At 36.5% G+C, this 20,525-nt stretch overlaps 1 protein-coding gene across 4 annotated transcripts in view; it reads right to left on the reverse strand.

Moving 5' to 3' along the window:
• Nucleotides 1–2,554: 2,554 nt before the first annotated feature.
• SFSWAP (splicing factor, suppressor of white-apricot family) overlaps nt 2,555–20,525 on the reverse strand; it is a 50,969-nt gene continuing 32,998 nt past the window's right edge. Inside the window, exons 14-19 of one of the 4 annotated variants that reach the window (XM_010289868.1) lie at nt 17,735–18,000; nt 11,400–11,555; nt 9,959–10,084; nt 6,120–6,290; nt 5,313–5,385; nt 2,555–2,978 (exon numbers count right to left, since the gene is read on the reverse strand). In XM_010289868.1, the coding sequence (XP_010288170.1) occupies nt 2,913–2,978; nt 5,313–5,385; nt 6,120–6,290; nt 9,959–10,084; nt 11,400–11,555; nt 17,735–18,000 (858 nt within the window). In that variant the 3' untranslated portion in view covers nt 2,555–2,912. The remainder of the gene's footprint in view (nt 2,979–5,312; nt 5,386–6,119; nt 6,291–9,958; nt 10,085–11,399; nt 11,556–17,734; nt 18,001–20,525) is intronic. The other 3 variants (XM_010289869.1, XM_010289870.1, XM_010289871.1) reach the window with 3 other exon arrangements.

The following is a 20,525-nucleotide window of genomic DNA, read 5'->3' on the forward strand; positions in this document are numbered from 1 at the left end:
GATTTCTAAATGTGAATACATTACAAAGGAATTATTCTGGTAAAGCAGTTCAAGCCCCTTTAATATGGTGAAAATGTCCATTCTGGTTGGAAAGAGAACAAATAACACAATAAAAACACCACTACTTTTTAAATTCTGGAGAATGCCACTACCCATGAGAGAGTGCGAAATGCAAACAAACCTCAGTAAACAATAAAGAGTATATAAAAATGCAGTTTAATCTAATTTTTCCTGGAGCTAAATGCTCCATCTCATTTCATACCACAAAAGGGAGTAAAAAAAACCAAAAAACCAAAAACAAGAAAAAGGAAAAAAAAAATCCAGGAAAAAGACTTGCTCACAGGGAGGGAAAATATTTTAAGAAGTCATTAGAGCAACAACCTACCCAGAGAGAATAAATCTGCAAAGCAGCAGCAAAACAAGCTGCCCAGTCTATTTTATCAGAGATGGGCTTTTTTCCCGTTACATGATAAACAACTGGCATCCAAGCTGCCAATTATTTAACCACGGTGAGACTTTTAACTCCATTTAGGAGGGAAAAATAAAGCTGCTGTAAATTTAACACTGCACAACAATCTACAACAGCTGCCTACAAAATTTACTTTTATGTCCTTTTTTATCTCTGTCTCTACTAGTACTGTTTCATCAAAACGTACAGAGAAAATGTTATCTCTCTCGCACTGGTTGAAAGTTACTTTTGTCCTAGTCAAAACATTACAAATACTTTTGAAATAATTAGGTAAATGGTAGATAACATGATTCTGCCTCACCATTCAGATGGCTCTGTTTCATCACAACTTATGTGCACAATGGAATTTTTCTGCATCAGACACAGCATTTTCCATTGTTTGTAGAAGCGTAAACTCTGTGTCATAGTTTCACCCCAGCCGGCAACCAAGCCCCACGCAGCCGCTCGCTCACTCACTCCTCGCGGTGGGACACGGGAGAGAATTGAAGGGTGAAAGTGCGAAAACTCGTGGGTTGAGATAAAGACAGTTTAAGAGGCAAAGCAAAAGCCGCGCACACAAGTGAAGCAAAAGAAGGAATCCATTCACCACTCCCCATGGGCAGGCAGGAGTTCAGCCATCGCCAGGGAAGCAGAGCTCCATCCCTGGAGCGTAATGGTGATTTGGGAAGATAGATGCCATCACTCGGAACATCCCTCCCTTCTTTCTTCTTGCGCAGCTTTATATGCTGAGCATGACATCATACAGTATGGAATGTCCCTTTGGTCAGTCGGGGTCAGCTGTCCCGCTGTGTCCCCTCCCAAATTCTTCTCCCCACCCAGCCTGCTCGCTGGTGGGGTGGGGTGAGAGGCAGAAGAGGCCTTGAGCCTGTGTAAGCACTGCTCAGCAAGAACAAAAATATCAACATCGTTTCCAGCATGAATCCAAAACGCAGCCCCATACTAGCTACTGTGAAGAAAATTAACTTTATTCCAGCCCAAACCAGCACACTCTGCTAATTATTACTGGCCAAAAACTGAAAAGAAACCTGATTGACTATTGTTCACAATGACTTAAATGTTCTCTCATTCCAAGTGAGCACCAGCAAGTGGCATACCAACTACCATTTTATCCATCATGTTACTCAGAGCTTGAATTATATCAATGCATTGTTTCTCCTCTTCTTGCTTTGAACCAGAAGATTTTGGAGTTAATCATCTGTGTAGTTCTATGTAGTCACCTTACCAACTAGTTTGTGAATAAGTGTAAACTTTACCACATTAATTTCTCTAATCCATCTTCAACCTCCACCTACTCTCTATAAAATTTGAGAAAATTGGGACATGAGTCACTATAACCACAATCTTTCTGATTATAGATCACAGAGTTTTTCAGGGGTCATTAAAAGCCCTGACTCTACTCTTTATGGAATCAGACAACTGCCAATAAGGACACCTTTTGAATACACCAACTATTACAAAACCTCATAGTTAAAGCAGGCTTGGGGAAAATTCACACGTGTCTTTTTGTACTCATTGTAAGAATATTTCAATTAAAAATTAAATAGTCTCAGTGTACAACAAGGAATGCATAATAAACAAACATGCAACTATATGGAGGCCACAAGCTTCCTGAAAAGTTTTAAGTATATGTCAGTAAAACATAAGTTAGTAAGCATCTTTCTCAACCATATGAAAGATGTTAAATCAGAAGAATGCTGGATTTCTGTAAAGTATGCCTGCTGAATGACCACAAAAATACACTCTTTTCTGTAGCTAACTAGAGAGAACAAGGCACATTAAGACAAAGGAGCTACTGACCATTAGTTATTGACTTCAGAGTCCACTCTTCAAATAGAGGCTCAGAGATCTTTCTAAATGATGGACAGAAAATCACATCCCTTGTCCAAAAACTACCCAACTACTAACATTCAAGCAAAGAAGCATTCTCAGCTTGTTCTGCGCATGAAGGAAGGTAAAAAGTATTTCTCAGTTTAAGGTGGTCACACAGACTAGACAGTTATTTCAAAAAGCAGAAAGTACTAAAAGAAAAAGAAAATGTATTTGTAACAAAAGTCAACTGCAAACAATTAAGGACTCCACAAAAACTCTAGCTAATGAAAGATGTTTCCTTCTTTATTATTGTGTAATACTTTTTCCACAGAAACATGGTATTTACAAATATACACATAAAGACTGCTGATCATAAAATGTTACTGAAGAATTAGTCAAAAAATCAATTTACAAAAACCAAAAACTTTTCAAAGATATTCTGGCTGAAAAAGTTTAATGAAATTTCAAGGAGACGCTTCTGTACAGAAAGATAGGTTTTAGCTCCTTGAGTTCTGGTAATATTAGACAAGTTGTGAACCAGGTGAGCTAAGCTCAGCTGTACATTTGAGATGAGGCAGTTTTTTTCATATTGTTCTTTTTCCACACAATTTCTTGATGGTCAGTTCAACACGTCTCAGGAGGCACTAGTTTGTATGTTTTTGGAAGCTGCAAGCATTGCTCTCACTTTGGCCATAAGATCCTGTAGCAAATAAAAAGAAAATGATCAGACATGCCTGGGCTTTGAACAGAGCTAAAGCATGTGATTGTAAAAACCTGCACAAAAGGATTTTCTTATGCTCCAGTCACATAGAATGTTTAGATTCATGGTCATCAGATATTAACAGTCCCTAGGCTAAATTAGTGAAATAATTTGGAGAAAGTTCCTATGACAGCGACTGAAGGCTGTTTTTACTACAACGCTACAAAGTGCTCTGCATAAATACAGTTTCTATACAACAAAACACAGAAATCATGCCAACTGAAATGGAAAGAAACTGTGATTGTTTCTTCACAAAAACTGTAATGAACACACAACTACTAACCACTGAAGGTTTAAAAACAAGAAAAAAAAACAGAAAAAGAAAAAAAAGAGAGTGAGGTGGTAAGAAGAGAATTGCTAACAATTACTCTATAACAGAAAGTTCTTTTTGTTTGCTTTGTATACCTGAACTAAAAATTTACATAGCAGCAGTATTGTCATATATGACAGAGTGATTGAAACATTAAGACTGTTGTAAAACCAAACAGCAACTCTCAGTCTTGTCTGAGTATCCAGTGGGAACAGTATTACAAAAGGAAACGAAATTTCATATAAATGGCATTGAGTAATTGGGTTGCAAAAAATAATCACAAAATAAAAAGGTGTATCGGTAATGAATTAAGTTACTTAAAACGTTTCTTCACAAATGCTATATAAACGAATTAAAATTCGTAGTTCTTTTAAAGCATTTTTCATCTGAAGCTCTCAAAACACTTCATAGGGGAATTCAGCATCATTATTCCACTTTACAGATGGAAGGATCTGAATGAGAAAAGGTACTGAATTGGTCAGGGTCAGCCAGCACACTGGCAGCAAAATAATCTTACTAATAATTAGATAAATTATATTTCTTCGGGCCCTTAGAGATAAAAAGTTGTTAAACTGATTTATGTTTGGAAATACCTTGCAGATTCACAAAAGTTTCATTGCTCTTTTCTACTTTCTGCAAATAGTAACTAATAACTGCATTTTAATATAGCAATCTTTCCTCCTCTTACAGCTGCACTTCAAGCAAATAGACTAATATTAAACTAGCAAACACTATGCCATAAGCAGTATTTTACCCAGGAAATGCACGAACCAATTACCTTTGTCTGAAGGGTATATGCTTTTAAAGGGTGTGATGTTTACTCTACTTTGAAGACCATGATGCAGTTCATATCTCATTTCTCATATCAGGAATATCCATGCATTTGTTTGGTAGCCTAAGAAGTGCTATGGCGTTAATACTCCATTTTCTTTCTCTGGTCCCTATACTTGCTCTCTTATATTTTCCTGAATATTCTTGTTTTGGGTTTCTCATTGAAAATGGACCAAATATGGCATGTATGGTACTAGTCTACTAGTATTAATTCCCAACTATGACTATTTCCCTAGCAGAACTAAATCTTTGAACAATATTAATTTATTGAAAGAATAATCTGTGCATTGAAAAAAAAAAAAAAAGAGAATATAAAAAGCAACTCTGATTTTATATTGTAAATTTTCCAAAACATAATTAAGAGGTTTCCTCCTCTAAACTTTGCACACTCAATTGAAAGAAAGCTAAATATGCATGAAGACTCTAAGAGGACGAATGAAATAAAAAATTTTAAAGAGTGATACCATGCAGCAGCTTTTAAAAAAGGAATGGAATGATTTTGACGGAGGTTGGGTATCTTAACACGGTGTTAGGGAAGCTGAATGCATTTACATTATTGCACAGCATATAGAGGCACATACCTGATATGCCATGATTCACAGTGAACTTGAATATATCAATGAAATCATAATGACAATAGTTCAGAGACATAAAAGCAACAAAGGTAAGACAAGTGAGTTTAAGATACTGCTTAATGCAAGCATACACTTACTTCAGAGTTTGCAAGAGGACCTGTTTTTCCTCTGCTGCCAACACTACAAACTTAGCCTTTTCCAAGGTGTTTCTCCATCCTTTCTTCCATGAAGCTTGTTAAGAGCACTACATGGTAAGATGGGCCCTCACTAATGCCTGCTATTGGTAACTGGGGTATTGTAGCATAATGTGGACTTTCATATCTTAACAGTGGATATACTGCAGCGTAATGAATTTAGCTCGGTCTTTAGAGGCTTGATTAAACTTGAAAGGACAGTAGCTAGAGAAGCAACAAAATAGTTTCTTATAAACAAACAGATTAAGAATGACAACAAACATGTCTCTACATCATATGCAAAGCTCAGAATTGTACACAGTAGTAAGAGAAGAAAATGGTATGATGGACACACTTAATTAGACAGCATGCTCTGAATTTGTACCTGAGTGATTTTACTCTGCACTGAAGACACAATTGCTGAAGAGATTTGGCCATCTTTTTCCTGAGAAACTCCCCTGAAAAAGTAAAATTAGAATTAGAAATTTATAGTAAATGTTTTAAAAATGCATTTCTCTCACCATCACAATTTTGGGTTTAATTGTACAAGTCTCATGTTAGTCAAAAGTTCTCTCATTCAGCTAGAAGCCATGATAAGTCATAGTCAGAAGAGTTACTCATCCAGCTGATACAGAGAAAAATGAACAACAGCCTAGGCATTTTTGACAGGACTTTTCTATATTGTGTAGAAATAATTTAATTATGAATCTTGCACTCTATTAAAATTCTGCTTCAAAGAGTTATGCCATTGAGAGAAGAGAGGAGAAGAAGAGAGAAGGGAGGAGAAGAGAGAAGAGAGAAGAGAAAAGGAGTTGGTAAGAAGAGTGTGCTAACAATTACTCTATAACAGAAAGCTCTTTTTGTTTGCTTTGTAAACCTGAACCAAAAATTTACATAGCAGCAGTATTGTCACGTATGACAGTGATTGAAACATTAAGAGTGTTGTAAAACCAAATTAGAATTTTCTACACCAGTTTCACTATAAGAGTATGTTGAGATGTTTACTCCAGTAGGCAACAGAGATTCAATGTCTTCATTAGACTGATGAACTTAGTGCTGTCCTCCCAGTGTCTTCTACTTTTAATATGCACACATTACACACACAGAGAACTCCTCGCCATTGAAGTTAGGTCAAAAGACACACAGTCAAGAAACATCATCTCTGCAGTATCACAGTAAAAGAGCATATTACCTGGAGCGTTCCTGGCTGGATTCCCTGCTCTCCACAGGAGAGACACTAGTTGAATGTACAGAATTTTTGTGTGTGGATGGTTTGCCTGGTGACATGGATGGTGACGGAGACCTAGCTTTGGACTTGGTACGTGATCTAGACCGCCTCTTCTTCTTCTTTTCATGGGGACTTCTGCAAGAAGAAAATACTTTACTGAAGGATATTTAAAGCAATATTACACTAGCTCAGTTGAAGTTACTTTTCACACTTCTAAAAGTTTATGCAGCCCTCTTTCACAGGCTACTTCTGATGCATTCAGCAAGCACTGGAGTCTTACGCCAATACGGTACTTCTACGGTTGTGCAAAATACTTTCTCAGAAGCTCTTTTTAACATATTATATTATGCAACTACTAGTACCTGAGGAATGCTCAGGAATGCTACTTCATGGGTGCACAGGAATTACTGGCCAGTATTTGGTAATTTGAAGGATGACAATGAAAAGTCTCTCATTGGAGATTTGCTAGAGGGAAGTTCCTTCCCCAAAAACATCAGACACTTAGAATATAATGAGAAATGTAAGAGTTTATGTCCCTTACAATTTTCCCAGCTCATAAATGAGCAAACCATGGAATCATAGCTATGCAAAAGATCTACAAGGCAAATCCATGGTTTGTTTTTTTGCTTCTTAAAAGAAATTACCCTTTTCCTTGCGATCCAATCTATAATGCAACAAACCGCAGGCCCAAAATAATAAACAAGCTCTTGTATGCCACTCAGACAAAACTAGACCCAGCAAATGTGTTTTAAGTGCAAACTGTTTGTGCCTTGAAAATTAGAGACACAAATGTTTGTCACTATGAGAGCTGAAACAAAGGACTTACAGATACCTAATGTGTTCATTATTGACAGAAGGGGGAAACAGAGGTAGCCTCCTCATACGCAATATTAAACTCAAAGAGAATTCAATTAGTAATATACTGGAGACGGAACTATAAAAATCTTTATACATGGTTATGAATTTATGTCTGTATGATTTACATATCAGTATTGATATTACTGTAATTAGAATTACTAGAATAATGCCTTAATTAGAGTTAGGCAATACCTTATTGTAGGCATCCCCCTCTAGCATGCACTGCTAGAAGTCCAGTCAGAAGAATGTTGTTCAAGTTTCTAGAACATCTTAAAACACTGTAAAACTTGAAGCCATCTTTTAAGAATCACGTTACTGGTTCCTCTATTTTGATTTTCTTAGGAATTCGCTATGTTAAAAGCAGCTATGCTGTAACATATTAAATTCCCATATAAATACTGTACTCCTCTGATGCTTAGAATTTATCATACAAATACCTCATTTTGATACAGAATTTAACATTCAGGAGTTAAAATTGTAAAATCTCCTTACACTTTTCTTGCATAAATAATCATTAAGTGGCAGAAGAAAAAATCCACAGCTCTACAGGCCTCTAACATTTTCATGACTATACAAAAAATATCAGCTACAAAGTTGGTTATTCCTTTACTAGCTAATTAGTACTGTAATTGCTCAGTTTCTTAAAACATCATCATGTAATCAAGCTCTGAACATAGTTCATACTTAGCTCTTTAAAAATCTCAGCAAACATTCATCATGCAAGAAGAGTATATTACAGTAAGCTTTTTTGGTGTTTTTCACCTCAGATTATGATCAATAAACATCACAACAGCTGAATGAATGTGTCTATCAATTTTCTGTTTTTAGCACAGTCCATTTGTTATAAACCAGGCTTATTTTTTAATATTTTTCTAGGTACAAAAGGTAGCATAAAAGAACTATGCATATTCTTTGTGGAAAGTAATCCACTAGAGTCAGATTAAAACACTAATTTACATTAGACTTGTTTTTAAAGTGACTATGATGGCAACTGAGGTCCAGGGTAAGCAGAAGAAAACACAATTGTTATATTTATTCTGAAGTACACCTAATTCTACAAGCAGTGAGCCAGTAATTCCCAAACAAGACAAAAGTAAAGCATAGCTTCCAAGTACTTACATATTTTCTGCTGGAAAAATACCTAAAAATTTACAAGCAATGCTAGCTATTCAGCATCATGACTGATATTCGATTAATGCCCTGAGCAAATTTAAAATATTGCTGTATTTATTAATCCTAACCCTCAGTCCCGTGACAGTATTGGATTCTAAAGCTTGCCTACTTCTTAGCGTAACTGTGGTTAACAAAAATCAGTTAGCTGATTGCTGCCATGTAAGATTGAAACTTGCTCTCAGCTATCAGGCAAAGTATACATTACTCACTCATAAAAAGCCCAAGTAAGCCAATGAGCTTTTAAGTGACCTTGAACCCAACCCTTGCTTCCATCACACCATTGCAAAGAATCTACGCTATAACTGAAGATGAAAAACGGTCCATCACAGCATCTACATTCTTACTTGAAAATTTAACATCAGTCCTAATAGGGCTGAAACAGTACGTTTTCTGCAATCAGAGCTGCAAAATATCTTCATCTATATTTAACTACTATATTTTTTCTTCAGTCTACATTTTTTTTTTTTCCACTTACTGACATATTTTATTGTGGAGTGTTCCGTTTTCCTGTTTGAGGTCTAACAAAAGTTTACAATTTCCACCTATATAAACAACACTGTTTAAAGAGGAATCTAGTTTGTTTCACAACTGGCACCATAATTTACCACTTGGAGTGGCATAACTCTAGAAATAATTTATAGCTTAAAATACTGAATGGTCAAGCAGCAGACACAACACTGCATTAAAAATAGCACAGGGCTGTGAACAAACTCTTGTGTGTGTTTGTAGGAAGAAAATAATTTTAAGCTTCCATATCTTTTCTGCTTAACAAAGTTTGCATGCTGGATTCCACAGAAGCCTCTATTATCTCAAGTTGATGAATGTGAAAAACTGAATCAGTTGAAGTATACTGATGAAGTTCTCAATTATACATACCACACATCAATTAATTAGAGGCTGTCAAGAGATGGAAAATTATCTTAAGAAACAACAGAAGTTTTTTAATAAAGTTCAAAGCAATCTCTTTGCTTCTTACTCCACAAGAGATATGGAGAAACAGGTTAAAGACTAAATGTTCACTGATGAGGAGAAAAATTCTGTATGTTCAATGCGTTGGGTTTTGTGTACACTTCAGGTGTACATATACAAGCATGAAAAATTTTCACTTCCTTGCATGTTGAAGACACAACATGCCACAAAACATTAGACACAAAACATCTCAAAGCCTTCTGGGCACACAATTTGCAGATGTTCTTCTTCTACAATTGGTAAGCTGAAATAATTGTTGGTATGCCATTTTGATTATAATAGGTTCAGAGACTATACGCAAGGTGCTCTCAAAAAAGGCATCTCTTGATTCACATTTCACATTCCACTCTGCCAGTACAATAATTGCTAAATGTAAAGCACACCATTTTCTAAACGGGAGTTTACTCTTATTTGCACAGCTATAATGAGATGTCACGCAATACCAGTAGGAATAACCTAATACCACTGTATGACCTCTGTGCAGAGGTCATATAGCTGGCACAAGCAGAGCATAAGACAAGAAGGAAATATGAAAGTCCAAACAACATCTGAACCCTCACAGCTAGGAGATAGTAACGTATTAATGTCCACCATTTTGATTGTACGTTTAGTGTTCAAACATATGCAAGAATGCAGGAAGAAGAATGAGTGCTTCTATTATTTTTTTTTCTCCACAGAATTATTTGTCTATTAAAATAAAGCTCCAGAACATAAAAAAATGCAGAGTATACAACACATCAGGCAATGCTTAAAGTCTTTTACGATGCCAGGACATAACCTTCTCCAGGACTGGGTATACTTACTTGGAACGTGGGCGTTTCCTACTATTTCCAGGACTATTACTAATGCGATAAGCTGTTGGAACACTTCTTTCATCCCTCCGCCTTTCTGGTGTGTGAGCCCTTCTCCTAGGTGACCTTGATCGTGACCTGAGCAGGGAAAAAAACATCCAAAAGTTTGCTTTTTGTTACTTATTTCATTACTTTTATTTCAGTGGAATTGTGCTGTCACCAAATGCAAATATAACACCTTTCAAATGCCTATTTTATACCAAGATAGGGTATTTAGTCTCCAAGACTTGTCAGATGCATAAAAATTTCTTACCCATACAAGACATTCAGGATGTAGTTATCCATTGCTTTTCACTCCCAACAGGGAGGAAAAGAAAGCAATTACTTTTTTGGTATTGTGCGCTAATGTCAACCTCTGTATTAGTAGACAGGAAAGTTTTACTTCAGTCCAGTCACCTTTTGTGGCAACAGATTTTACTAACATTGATATGCAGAAGTCCAATTTGGCTCAAAGCCTGGGACTGTCAGGCCTGACCTTGTCTTCTCAAATTAGTGATATGTTTTTAGAACTGCTGCATCACAGAGATAAATACAAGTTTTTGTTTTCAGTGCTTCTCCAACACTGACAAGTCCAGGAAATTCTGTCCCTGATGCTGTAGAATAATCCTAGCACAGCCAATATTGTCACCTGTGCAAGTGACCAACAACCCATGATCAGCGTTGTTTGGCACTAGCACTTTGACTCGAGGTATTCTTCCTAGAAAAGTGAGAGAAAGAGATCAAGAGGGGAAAAAAGAAAGCATGCCCAGTTAAGATCAGAGATCAACTTAAGAGCTTAACTCTTTTTTCTCTATGATTTGGAATAAGTGGATGTGCAAGTAAAACCTGGGTATCTCTTAATAACAAAATAAATGGAATGAGAAAAGTCCTGAGAGATGGAAGGGAGGGGGGAAGACTGAGAAAGGGGCAATTCAGGGACCCAGCTTAGAAAAAAGAAAGAAAAAACCAAACCCCAATTCTGCCCAAAATTCCTGATGGTAACAGCTAGTTTTGTTCTAAGATATATAGTTCTAATAATTTTATTTCTATTTGTGTATTTATTTTAAAGCCTTTCTTATTTATTTACTACAGGTATGTCATCCCATGTATACCAAACATTCCTATTCTTGAAAATATCTAATTTGCAGTGACTAAAAAGGCAAGCCATTTGTGAAATCACTGATCTTCTGCAGACTCACATCATATATATAATATATACGCACACACTCCTGAGCCATTTCTCTTACACCTACAGCAAAAGAGATCAACTGAAAATGAAAAAAAAGTAATCACAATGGCAGTTAAGTCTTGCAAATTAACTGTCACTTAGAAATCTGATCTTTACCAGGCCATTCAGAAGGATTAAAAAAGGAAAAAAACCAACAGATTATAAAGTTTGGGGTCAGTCAGACACCTTGACATTTTACCAGGATTTCCCTCAAAAGAGCTCCAGCAGTCAAATCTTTTCGTTGTCGAAGTTGCCTGATAATTTTCCCGCTCTGTTGCTGCTGCCATTGATGAGCTGCTCAGACTCGGCTCCATGCTCAGTGTCCCTGTGGATGCTGTGAGTCTGTGATACGGAGGCACACACTTCACATTCAGAATAAAATGTGCTAGTTTTGGTATTAACTAGAATCCTGAAAGGGCTCAGTCCCTTAACCAAAAGCTGAACCTTAGTGAAACATGCCTATATGGACCAGCCTAAAAAAAGTCCAAACAATCAGAAAGAAAAAGGCATTAGCTTCATTTTTATGAACTGACGTTTGTGGTTCTACAACATTCTTCCAATCACCAAATGTTAAGAACTTTGGCCATTAGCTTCAAACAATTAAAAATAGCTTAACAGTTTTACTGCAATACATCAATTATTACTTTCATTAGACTGTTCTTTCAAAAGGCACTCTATTCCTTTAAAGTCCGTATCACTTGTGGTTAGTAGAGTCCCAAAAGTTCAAAGGGTTACAAAGCTTGGCATGTCTCATTACAAAACGGGCATTAAAGCTACATGAATAGACACTGCCTCAGCAACCAGAAAATCCGTTCAGAAGGAGGAAAAAACCCCCAAACAACCTTTTTTACGAAGAACTGCTACTTCCAAGTCTCTTAAATTCCTAACATTGAGGCAAAGTCTCACACAAACACACACAGAGGTGTACTCTATCCAAACTTATTGAAAGCTACCTGTCAATAAAGTATGCCACTACTAATTACTGTTTATAACTCATTAACTGGATAAATTACGTGGATTAGTACTACTCTATTACTAGACAGTATAAAGAAGAATGAACAATATCAAAGAGAAGTTTAGACTTTCCATCTCTACTCTAGTTCAAAATGAACATCCAAATTTCACCTAACTAAATCATTCAGTACATAATGAGTGCCTCTGCTTCCCTTCCTCTCCTCTCACATACACACGCAAACCACACGTGAACATACAAATACATCATTAGCTTCGGTCATGTACTACAAAGATCTATTGGTAGAAGACAGAGATTCAGATGAACGTCGTCATTATTTCCACTTACTGCCAACCAGCTGTGAAACCTAACTTCTCAGCCAGAACAGCACGCTGCGAACTCCAGTGACTGACAACCTACATCTCTTTGAAGAGCGCCGCTGTCAGGTACACTTCACATCAAACTTTTTAATGGTGCTTTGAAGTCAGTTAGAAAAACAGACACTGACGAAGCATTTACTACGGATGACCAAAAGGTACCAAAGCCTTTTTGTTTTCCAAGACAGATTTAACAAATGTGCCCCATCTTTGACATTAAGTACTTATTTGTAATAACTAATTACCTCTTTGGGACTAACAGCTCCCAAGCTGCAATACCTTACAGCATTTTTGGACATAGTTTAGAGTTAAACAAAACTCATTGAAAGAGTAATCTGTCATGTTGATGTAGAATTAAAACTGTACAATACCAGGAGCTTTATGGGACTAATTTTGGTACAGAAATTTTGTTCCAAAAAATAACATGCATTTACACAGAGAATTGCTGTTCGCACACCACATGCCACAGTTAAGCCAATATATTTGGGTTCCTTATAGAGCTATGATTTTTTAAACTTGTTTATGTAAAACAGGTTTGGTTGTGCTACCCAGAAAAATGAATATCCAAAACATGCTATAAATCAACTTCATGTTATTTGAACAAAATTTTTCAACTTTAATACTGCTGAAGATGCATTAGAAAATGTAAAAAATTGCAAGAGTACAAAAATTGTATCTTACCACCAAAGACTATTTTAAAATGAAGCACAGCCTCTACACCTCTAACAATGCAAAAATAAATGATAAACAAGTGATATAAAATGGTATACAAAGAAGCATATTGCAAAGTTCATTAACTTGTCACAATAAGTTACATAGCAAAGGTGATTTTTAATCTTACTTTTTGAAACAACTTACATCATTAAATCATAACTACTCAAAGTGTTTTTAAATAGAAGCTCACCTAATGTCCATATGGAAACCTCACAAAATCTAAGGCTTTAAGACTGTTCCCCAAATACAGGGCCTTTGTTGAGTAGTCATTATTACAATTTAGAGATTACAATCATTATCATCTGAATGCAATCTAGTCTAATGAAAAATTATGAAGTAAGCATAGCTCCTCTTTTGGCTGTCACAGTTAATTTAAATATAATAAGTTTAAATAACTTCAAATCCAAAATACTTATTTTCACTGTGCAGATACTTCAAACTTAAAAAGCTACTCTCCAAGAAAGCTATCAAAGTTTGTTTATTAAGAAAAAGATCCTGTCTGTTATTCTAAATTATTTGATTAACAGGAACCGGAGCAGTAATTACTACACAAAGGGAAAATACCAGCTTTCTTCAGTCCGCTCTTAAGGTAAAATAAAGCATCAATAATCACTTCACATTGAGATTTGTAGGTTAGAATATACATTTTGAACAGAATAAAATAAGGCAACAAAATCTCCAACATACAACATTAGACTGAGACATTCAAATAAAGCACAGCTGCTCAAAATAGGGATGTTCCAGTATGATTTAGCATTAATGTCTACACAGTAAAGACTATCTCTAAGCACCATCCACAAGATGAACACATTAACCTCTAGAAATAGTTTACATTTTATCCCAGGAGGGTATGGCTCGTTACATAACTACTCATTCAGCCATAAGCTGTAACTTCCCATGTTTTGAGCATCTAGGAAAAAAATATTGTCCTAGGTGAAGCACTGGGAAAACTGAAGAACAGAGATATGAAAGGGGCCATGTTTGGAAGGAGACAAGATAATGCAGAAAAATAATTTTCTCTGAATCAACACTAAATAAATAAATAAATAAATAAATAAATGAAAGAAAAACAGCCATATGTTCTAGACAGCAACATTTGCCTTTTTTTGGCAATTACTAAGACAAGGCATTATTTTTGCCCAAACATTTGAGAGACCAAACACATCAGCATCTGACTGGCTTATGAATCAGCCTCCCACTCTCGATTACTCTACAAATTTTCTGGTTTCAGGAGCGAGAGCTTTAATTTTGGAAATACAATGAGCATGTTAAGGCATAGCAAACACCTTCAGTAAAGCAAACCCTCAATCATCACCATTTCTTGTACAATGTGAGACCACGTGGACCCTAATTAGAAAGGCTGGGCTAAAAAAGACTTCAGGAAATAAGACTATTCCATAACTAGGCTGGGCTAAAAAAGACTTCAGGAAATAAGACTATTCCATATTCTCCAAACTCTAATTCTGGATAGAGCAATTTCCCACAGCGGAGCATTCACAAGCTGTATTAACTACTTTTACCACTGAGACACTATGAAAAGCTTCCTAGTCTCTCTGTTATCAATTTAAATCCATTACTTATTGTCCGAACCCCAAGGACTGAAGAAGAATGTTCTAGTTCCTCTTTTTTTTGCCAAGACGACTCATTTCAACTTCCTTCAGTCCTCCCAAACAGTCATTCCAACACTCTTCCCCCTTTTTTTTTTTTTTTTTAAACTTCTGAAAATTTTTGGTGATTCCCTCTAAACTTCCTCTAGCTGGTCTAACTCCTTCTAAAGGATGCACAAAACTGGACACAGTACTCTAGTTGAAGCCAAACAGAACATCATCTTGCAGATAAGGAGACACTTGATGCATCCTGCATAAGACTTGCTTGTTTTTACTGACTACATTAAAGTAAACCAACACAGTCAGTATATTAAGTATCAGATGCAGGAGAAAGGTATTCACCACAGTTGAATTACAAGAGGTCCTTGGGCAAAAGTTTAGATTTAGTCATGTTCTTGTGAAATGCTATATATAGAAATTGGAATGTATCTTGCTAACAGGTCTTCCACCTGATATAACTGCCACTAAAGGCATTTCATATAGCCTGCAAAAAGCTCAAAAGGAACGTCCACACACTCAGCACTGATGATTCTGCCTTCAGTTCCCAGGAACAATGGGTTTCCTGAGTAGGAAAGAGACCCTCCAGAGACCTTTGTTTAAACTGATACTCACAGAACAGAAAGAGAGGCTGAATGGAAAGTCCTTTCCTGTTCAGCTCTAACTTCTGTCAAGTTTTATAATGTGCAAAATGTTTTCAGTGCAAGATGTGGTGCAGTTGTTCTGAAACAATTTTAAAAATCAGCTAGCCAGTATCAAGCTTATCGGACTTCTCAGGCTGTAGAATACAACAGCGGATCTAGGAAACATCCAACCAGATTTAATGAGGTGTTGTGTTGATTCATGATGGTAAGGCTTTTATGTGTCTGTTACTTGATTTGTGCCAGGAGGCACACTCAAGATGGCACACAAAGATTAGCTCCTGTAGATTAACTATTCTTGGTGATTTTTGTGTAATTTCTCCACCAGCTGAACTATGGCCACCAAAAAAAAACCCTCAACAACCAAAACATAATGAGACCATCCACTATGTATGTGGTATACTTCAGTAGGCTGTTGTTTGTCTTTTCACCAGCAGAACCAATTGTAGACCAGGTGGTAAAAGTGTTCAAGACTCTATAAAAGGACCAGGTATCAAATCTCTCTGAAGTCACTGAAGACATATCTCAGTGTATATCAAACTGAACTTGCAAGTTCCCATTAATCTGGTTACTGCCTGATGCAAACTCATACAACATGCAGAATTATCTTTATCCTATTAAGTAGCATACCCAAGTACTGGTAAGGATCTTCTCAGATGATTCTTTGTCTTTTTCAAGGTACCACATACAACGATTTAAATATTTTTTAGCATTACTATGAAGTTTCTCCTTGGTTTTGCCATCTATCAGTAAAATCATAGATAAATACATGCAACATAGCTTGGATGAATTGACATGGGAGCTTCAAGTGAAGATATGGCTTGACAGAGAGTTGAAAAGATGAGTGATTCAGCCGAGGAGACTTTTCCCCAAGATACCCTTAACTCTGAGAAGACTTGCATTCACTTCTTAAACAAGAAAACCTTCATTCAGCACCATTTCCTTTACACGCTGGTAAGCACAGAAAAAGGAATGGCACACTATTTTGGAATGTGTCTCATAACATAAGAGCAACATGACCACCTATTGTCAAAGGCAGTCAAATAAGCAGCATGTCAGACTAATCATTTCAGCCCGTTATGTTCATTTAATTCCTTGCATCTCTGAATAGCAGAGATGTCTTCAGCAAAGTATACTTAACCTTAAAAATCTAGTATAAAATAAAAAGTTGTAATGTGTTAACAGTTACTCATATTAGTGCAGTTAGACTGTTAAACAAATAAATGCACAAAGAAATTATAAGATAAGAAGTTCTGTCACACCACTGTAAAGGGTTAGAAGCTGTTTTTCAGGAAGAAGCATCTGTCATAGGCATGGCCACAAAGATAAAGGAATGTATGATTTTGCATGCATCACATACATATATAGCTGTGGTAGTATTTATACGCACAGTTTGTTTGAACTACAAGTTACTTAAACACTGTTCTGTAGCATAGTCTAGAGAATGCAACCTGAAGAACAAGCCCTTCCTACTGACCACAGTAACTGCTATGTGACAGGGCATTCAGATATGACAAATTTTACAGACAGTAAACTTCAAAGGTGCCTAGACCCAAATGTCTTCGATGTAATGAACAGAATTAATATAACACAATATATTATTGTAATATAATATATTATATTGTGTTATATTAATTCTGTCATCTTATAGCTGGATAATACAGTGAATTTAATCCCATTAATGATTAAATACAGAGTTAACTGCACTGGGCTAAATTCTTCTATAGTCTCCCTTCCTCATCAACTCAGTTTTCACCCTTCTTTGATTCCTGTCATATCCCTCCTGCCATTCATCCATCCTATTTTTTCCACATGCTACCCAACTGTTTGCTTTCCTTCTGAGCTTTGCTGTTCAACCACCTGGTTCTCTCCACCATTTCTTATCTTAATATTGTCTGGTTACTTCACCCCAGCAACAGCCATGGACTTAGTAGCAAGTTCTCTTCCTGCTATAATCACATTCCTACGTATTATTGCGAGGTTTTTAACAGACCAGAAGGAAAAAGCATTTACTGGTACAAATTCTGCACTATGTAATTAGAAATTAATGATTCGTTACTTCATTAAAACTATTTTCAAAGACCTTCCACATTCAATGATATTTACTGTTTTCAAGGTGACTACACCCTTTGTAATGGGTACAAAGACGCTTATATAATGGAAGAAGTGCAAAAATGGTTTAAGTGTTAGCCCATACAGAACTCTAAAGAATATGTTTGGTTTCCAAACCCACCTTGAATGCCTGACAGTTCTATAGGCAGTGGGAAGTGAGTGCTTTGCTTTTGAATGTGATCTAGATCTGGACTTAGACGATGAATGATACTTGAATGGTGATCGAGATCTTGTCCGAGATCTTTTCTTGTGTTTTTTTCTTTTCTTTTCTTTTTCTTCATCCCTAGGAGGATCTTTGCTTTTGCTTGAAGGTCTTTCTGCTTGTTTAACTTCTAGGGCGGGTAAAGTTCTGACTGCAGTCACAGGACATGGTATACTATTGACACTCTGAAATCAAAGGTAAACAAAGAACAGTCTTCAGTTTTCAAAGTTGCATAAAAATTTTTAACTCGAGAAAGTCCTCTAAGTGTGGACAACACATAAGCATCTGTAGTTCCTTATACTAAACAGGGGGCTACATCTACTCCTGTGCATGTCACATACATGCACATTCTGGCAAAGAAACTTAAGATACCCTGCTCAGTAAGTCAATATACAATATAGGGGGATTTTTTTGCAGTTAATGCTGGATAACAAGTACAACAGCAAGGAAAAAATAACTAACAACCACCTTACATTTTCTGACTCATGAAAGTGTATGAGAGATTCATCCATCTTAAGAAAGTAGTTGCTAAATCAATAACAATCTAACCTCCCACAAATGCTTTAAAACCTCACAGTGCTGTATCAGTATTATATAAAGTGTGCCTAAGTAAGGTCGACATCTTCAAAAACATGCATCTAGTAGTATTTAATAGAGGCCTATACGGTTCCCTAAAGATACATTTGCAAGTTGGGATATGCATGCTAAGACTGTCAGCTTAACTAGGACATAGTTCTGAAGTTTTCATCTTTAGTTTTCAGAAGAAATGTGTTCTAAAAAAATGGGTACTATCACATATCTTTTCATCCATTTATCCCTTTTATTTAAAAAAGGATAAACCTGAAAATACAATCAGGATCTACTGACATTGAAAGTTAAGTTTCATATTACAACCTCAAGGAAAACAGCAAAATTAATTAGTGCCAATACAAATTTTTTCTGTACTTTGTGAAATAAATGTTTTGCATGCAAAGGGCTGGGAAGATCATAAAAATTATTAAATCTCAAAGATAGAATAGGTCCATGCACAATTCATGCTCAGTGAGTAATTCTGACTGCAGTCAGTTAAGCAAAACATACCATACTCCAAGAAATTTTCAAATTATCAGCTTGTACCTGAGAGAATTCTGCTCAACACCTTGTTTAGAACAATTCAAGCCAAGCACTATAGATATGCTCCTCATTTCAAAGCCTGTCATTCCCCCAGCTGCCACTTCAAGGCAACTGGAGAAATCAGTTTCCCTCTGTCATAATTTCTGCTCCACCTGGTCTGACACTTTCACCATTTGATACAAGGATACTTACCATGATCAGAATAAAAAGTAATACAATAAACCTGAAATAACCAAATTAGAAACAGGTGATTTTTTCCTTTCTTTTTACCCTTCTCCTACTGTGAATATGTCAAGGGAATAATTGACCACATGTGAATAATCATAGATCCAGATTTGCTTCAAGTTAGAGAGCCATGACAGTTTCCTGAGTTTTAACCGATAACTGCTATCACAATATTTACAAAAATAGCAATAAAGCAATACTAAAATAGTTTGCTTCAAGGATTATAAACATTTTATAGCATGATCATTTGAGTGACTGGTTTACCAGAGGCCCATTTCCAATTTCACTAACTTCACAATCCACGTGTAATTGCAGACACCTCATCTCCAAACTTCAGAGTTTCCTAAGAGGCCACCGCAGCCGACTTTTGTTCCTTGACAATGTTATTCATCTCTTATACAGTATCTTAGTGTTCGCTTTGAACACTACTGAATATGTAATAGACCAGTTTGCCTTGAAGTAGACACCTCTAATAGCTTGAAACGAAATCGCTGTAGGCAAAGTAGAGTTAAGAGGAAAACAAGAGAGGAAAGAAAAAAAAGAACGGTTTTTCAGCTCCCAGGTTCATTTGGCTGCATAAAACACAAGCTATCACACCACTGCCAAAAAGGAAGTAAGTAAATGAATGACACATTTACTTTTAGCTCACACATAGAGATTCTCTTGGTAATCAGAACGAAGAAACCCACAATGCTAAGCACCCCTATGTATCCACCAAAAGCATCGGATGCAGAAACCGTGGGCTCTCCTTCCATTTCAGGATGCTTACACTAAAGAGTGACAGTACTGTCCAGATATCTCTGAGAAAAGTGCAGCTGCAGGCTGGCTGGCTGTAGATTCAGATACCACTGCTTCAGGTTACTAATGACTCATGTTTGGAATGCCACACAGAAGTAACTTGAGCTACTTGAGGTGAATATGTAGGTTCTGAAGTGCAAGACAAGAGCTAACACACAGGCAGAAGTCACCTACCCATGCAAACCTACACAACACGCCACTGCGACCAGGAGCTCAGGATAGTTGTCAGGTCGCAACGGCATGATCAACTGTGAACAAACGTGCTGATCCCTCTGTGGCAACCCTGGTTGCCTTCAAGAAAAAAAAAAAAAAAAGTCATGAGCAAAATGACCTGATTCAGCATCAGAGCAGAACATAGTGAGAGAACTTAATCTCAGCAAGTTGCCAGGCCACAAAGAAAATTTCTCGGTGTGTAAATAATGCTACTGAATAAAGATATTTGGAAAAAAATAAACTGTCTTAGTGTCTGGCAAATAGAAGCAGCTGTCAGTGGTTTGTGTATTTACTAGTGAAAGCTGATCCAGGCAAATTAAGATAATGGGAACCAAAACTGGAGGCATGAATGCGGGGGGGG

The sequence above is a fragment of the Phaethon lepturus genome, unplaced genomic scaffold, assembly GCF_000687285.1.
Source record: "Phaethon lepturus isolate BGI_N335 unplaced genomic scaffold, ASM68728v1 scaffold4886, whole genome shotgun sequence".
NCBI lineage: Eukaryota > Metazoa > Chordata > Aves > Phaethontiformes > Phaethontidae > Phaethon > Phaethon lepturus.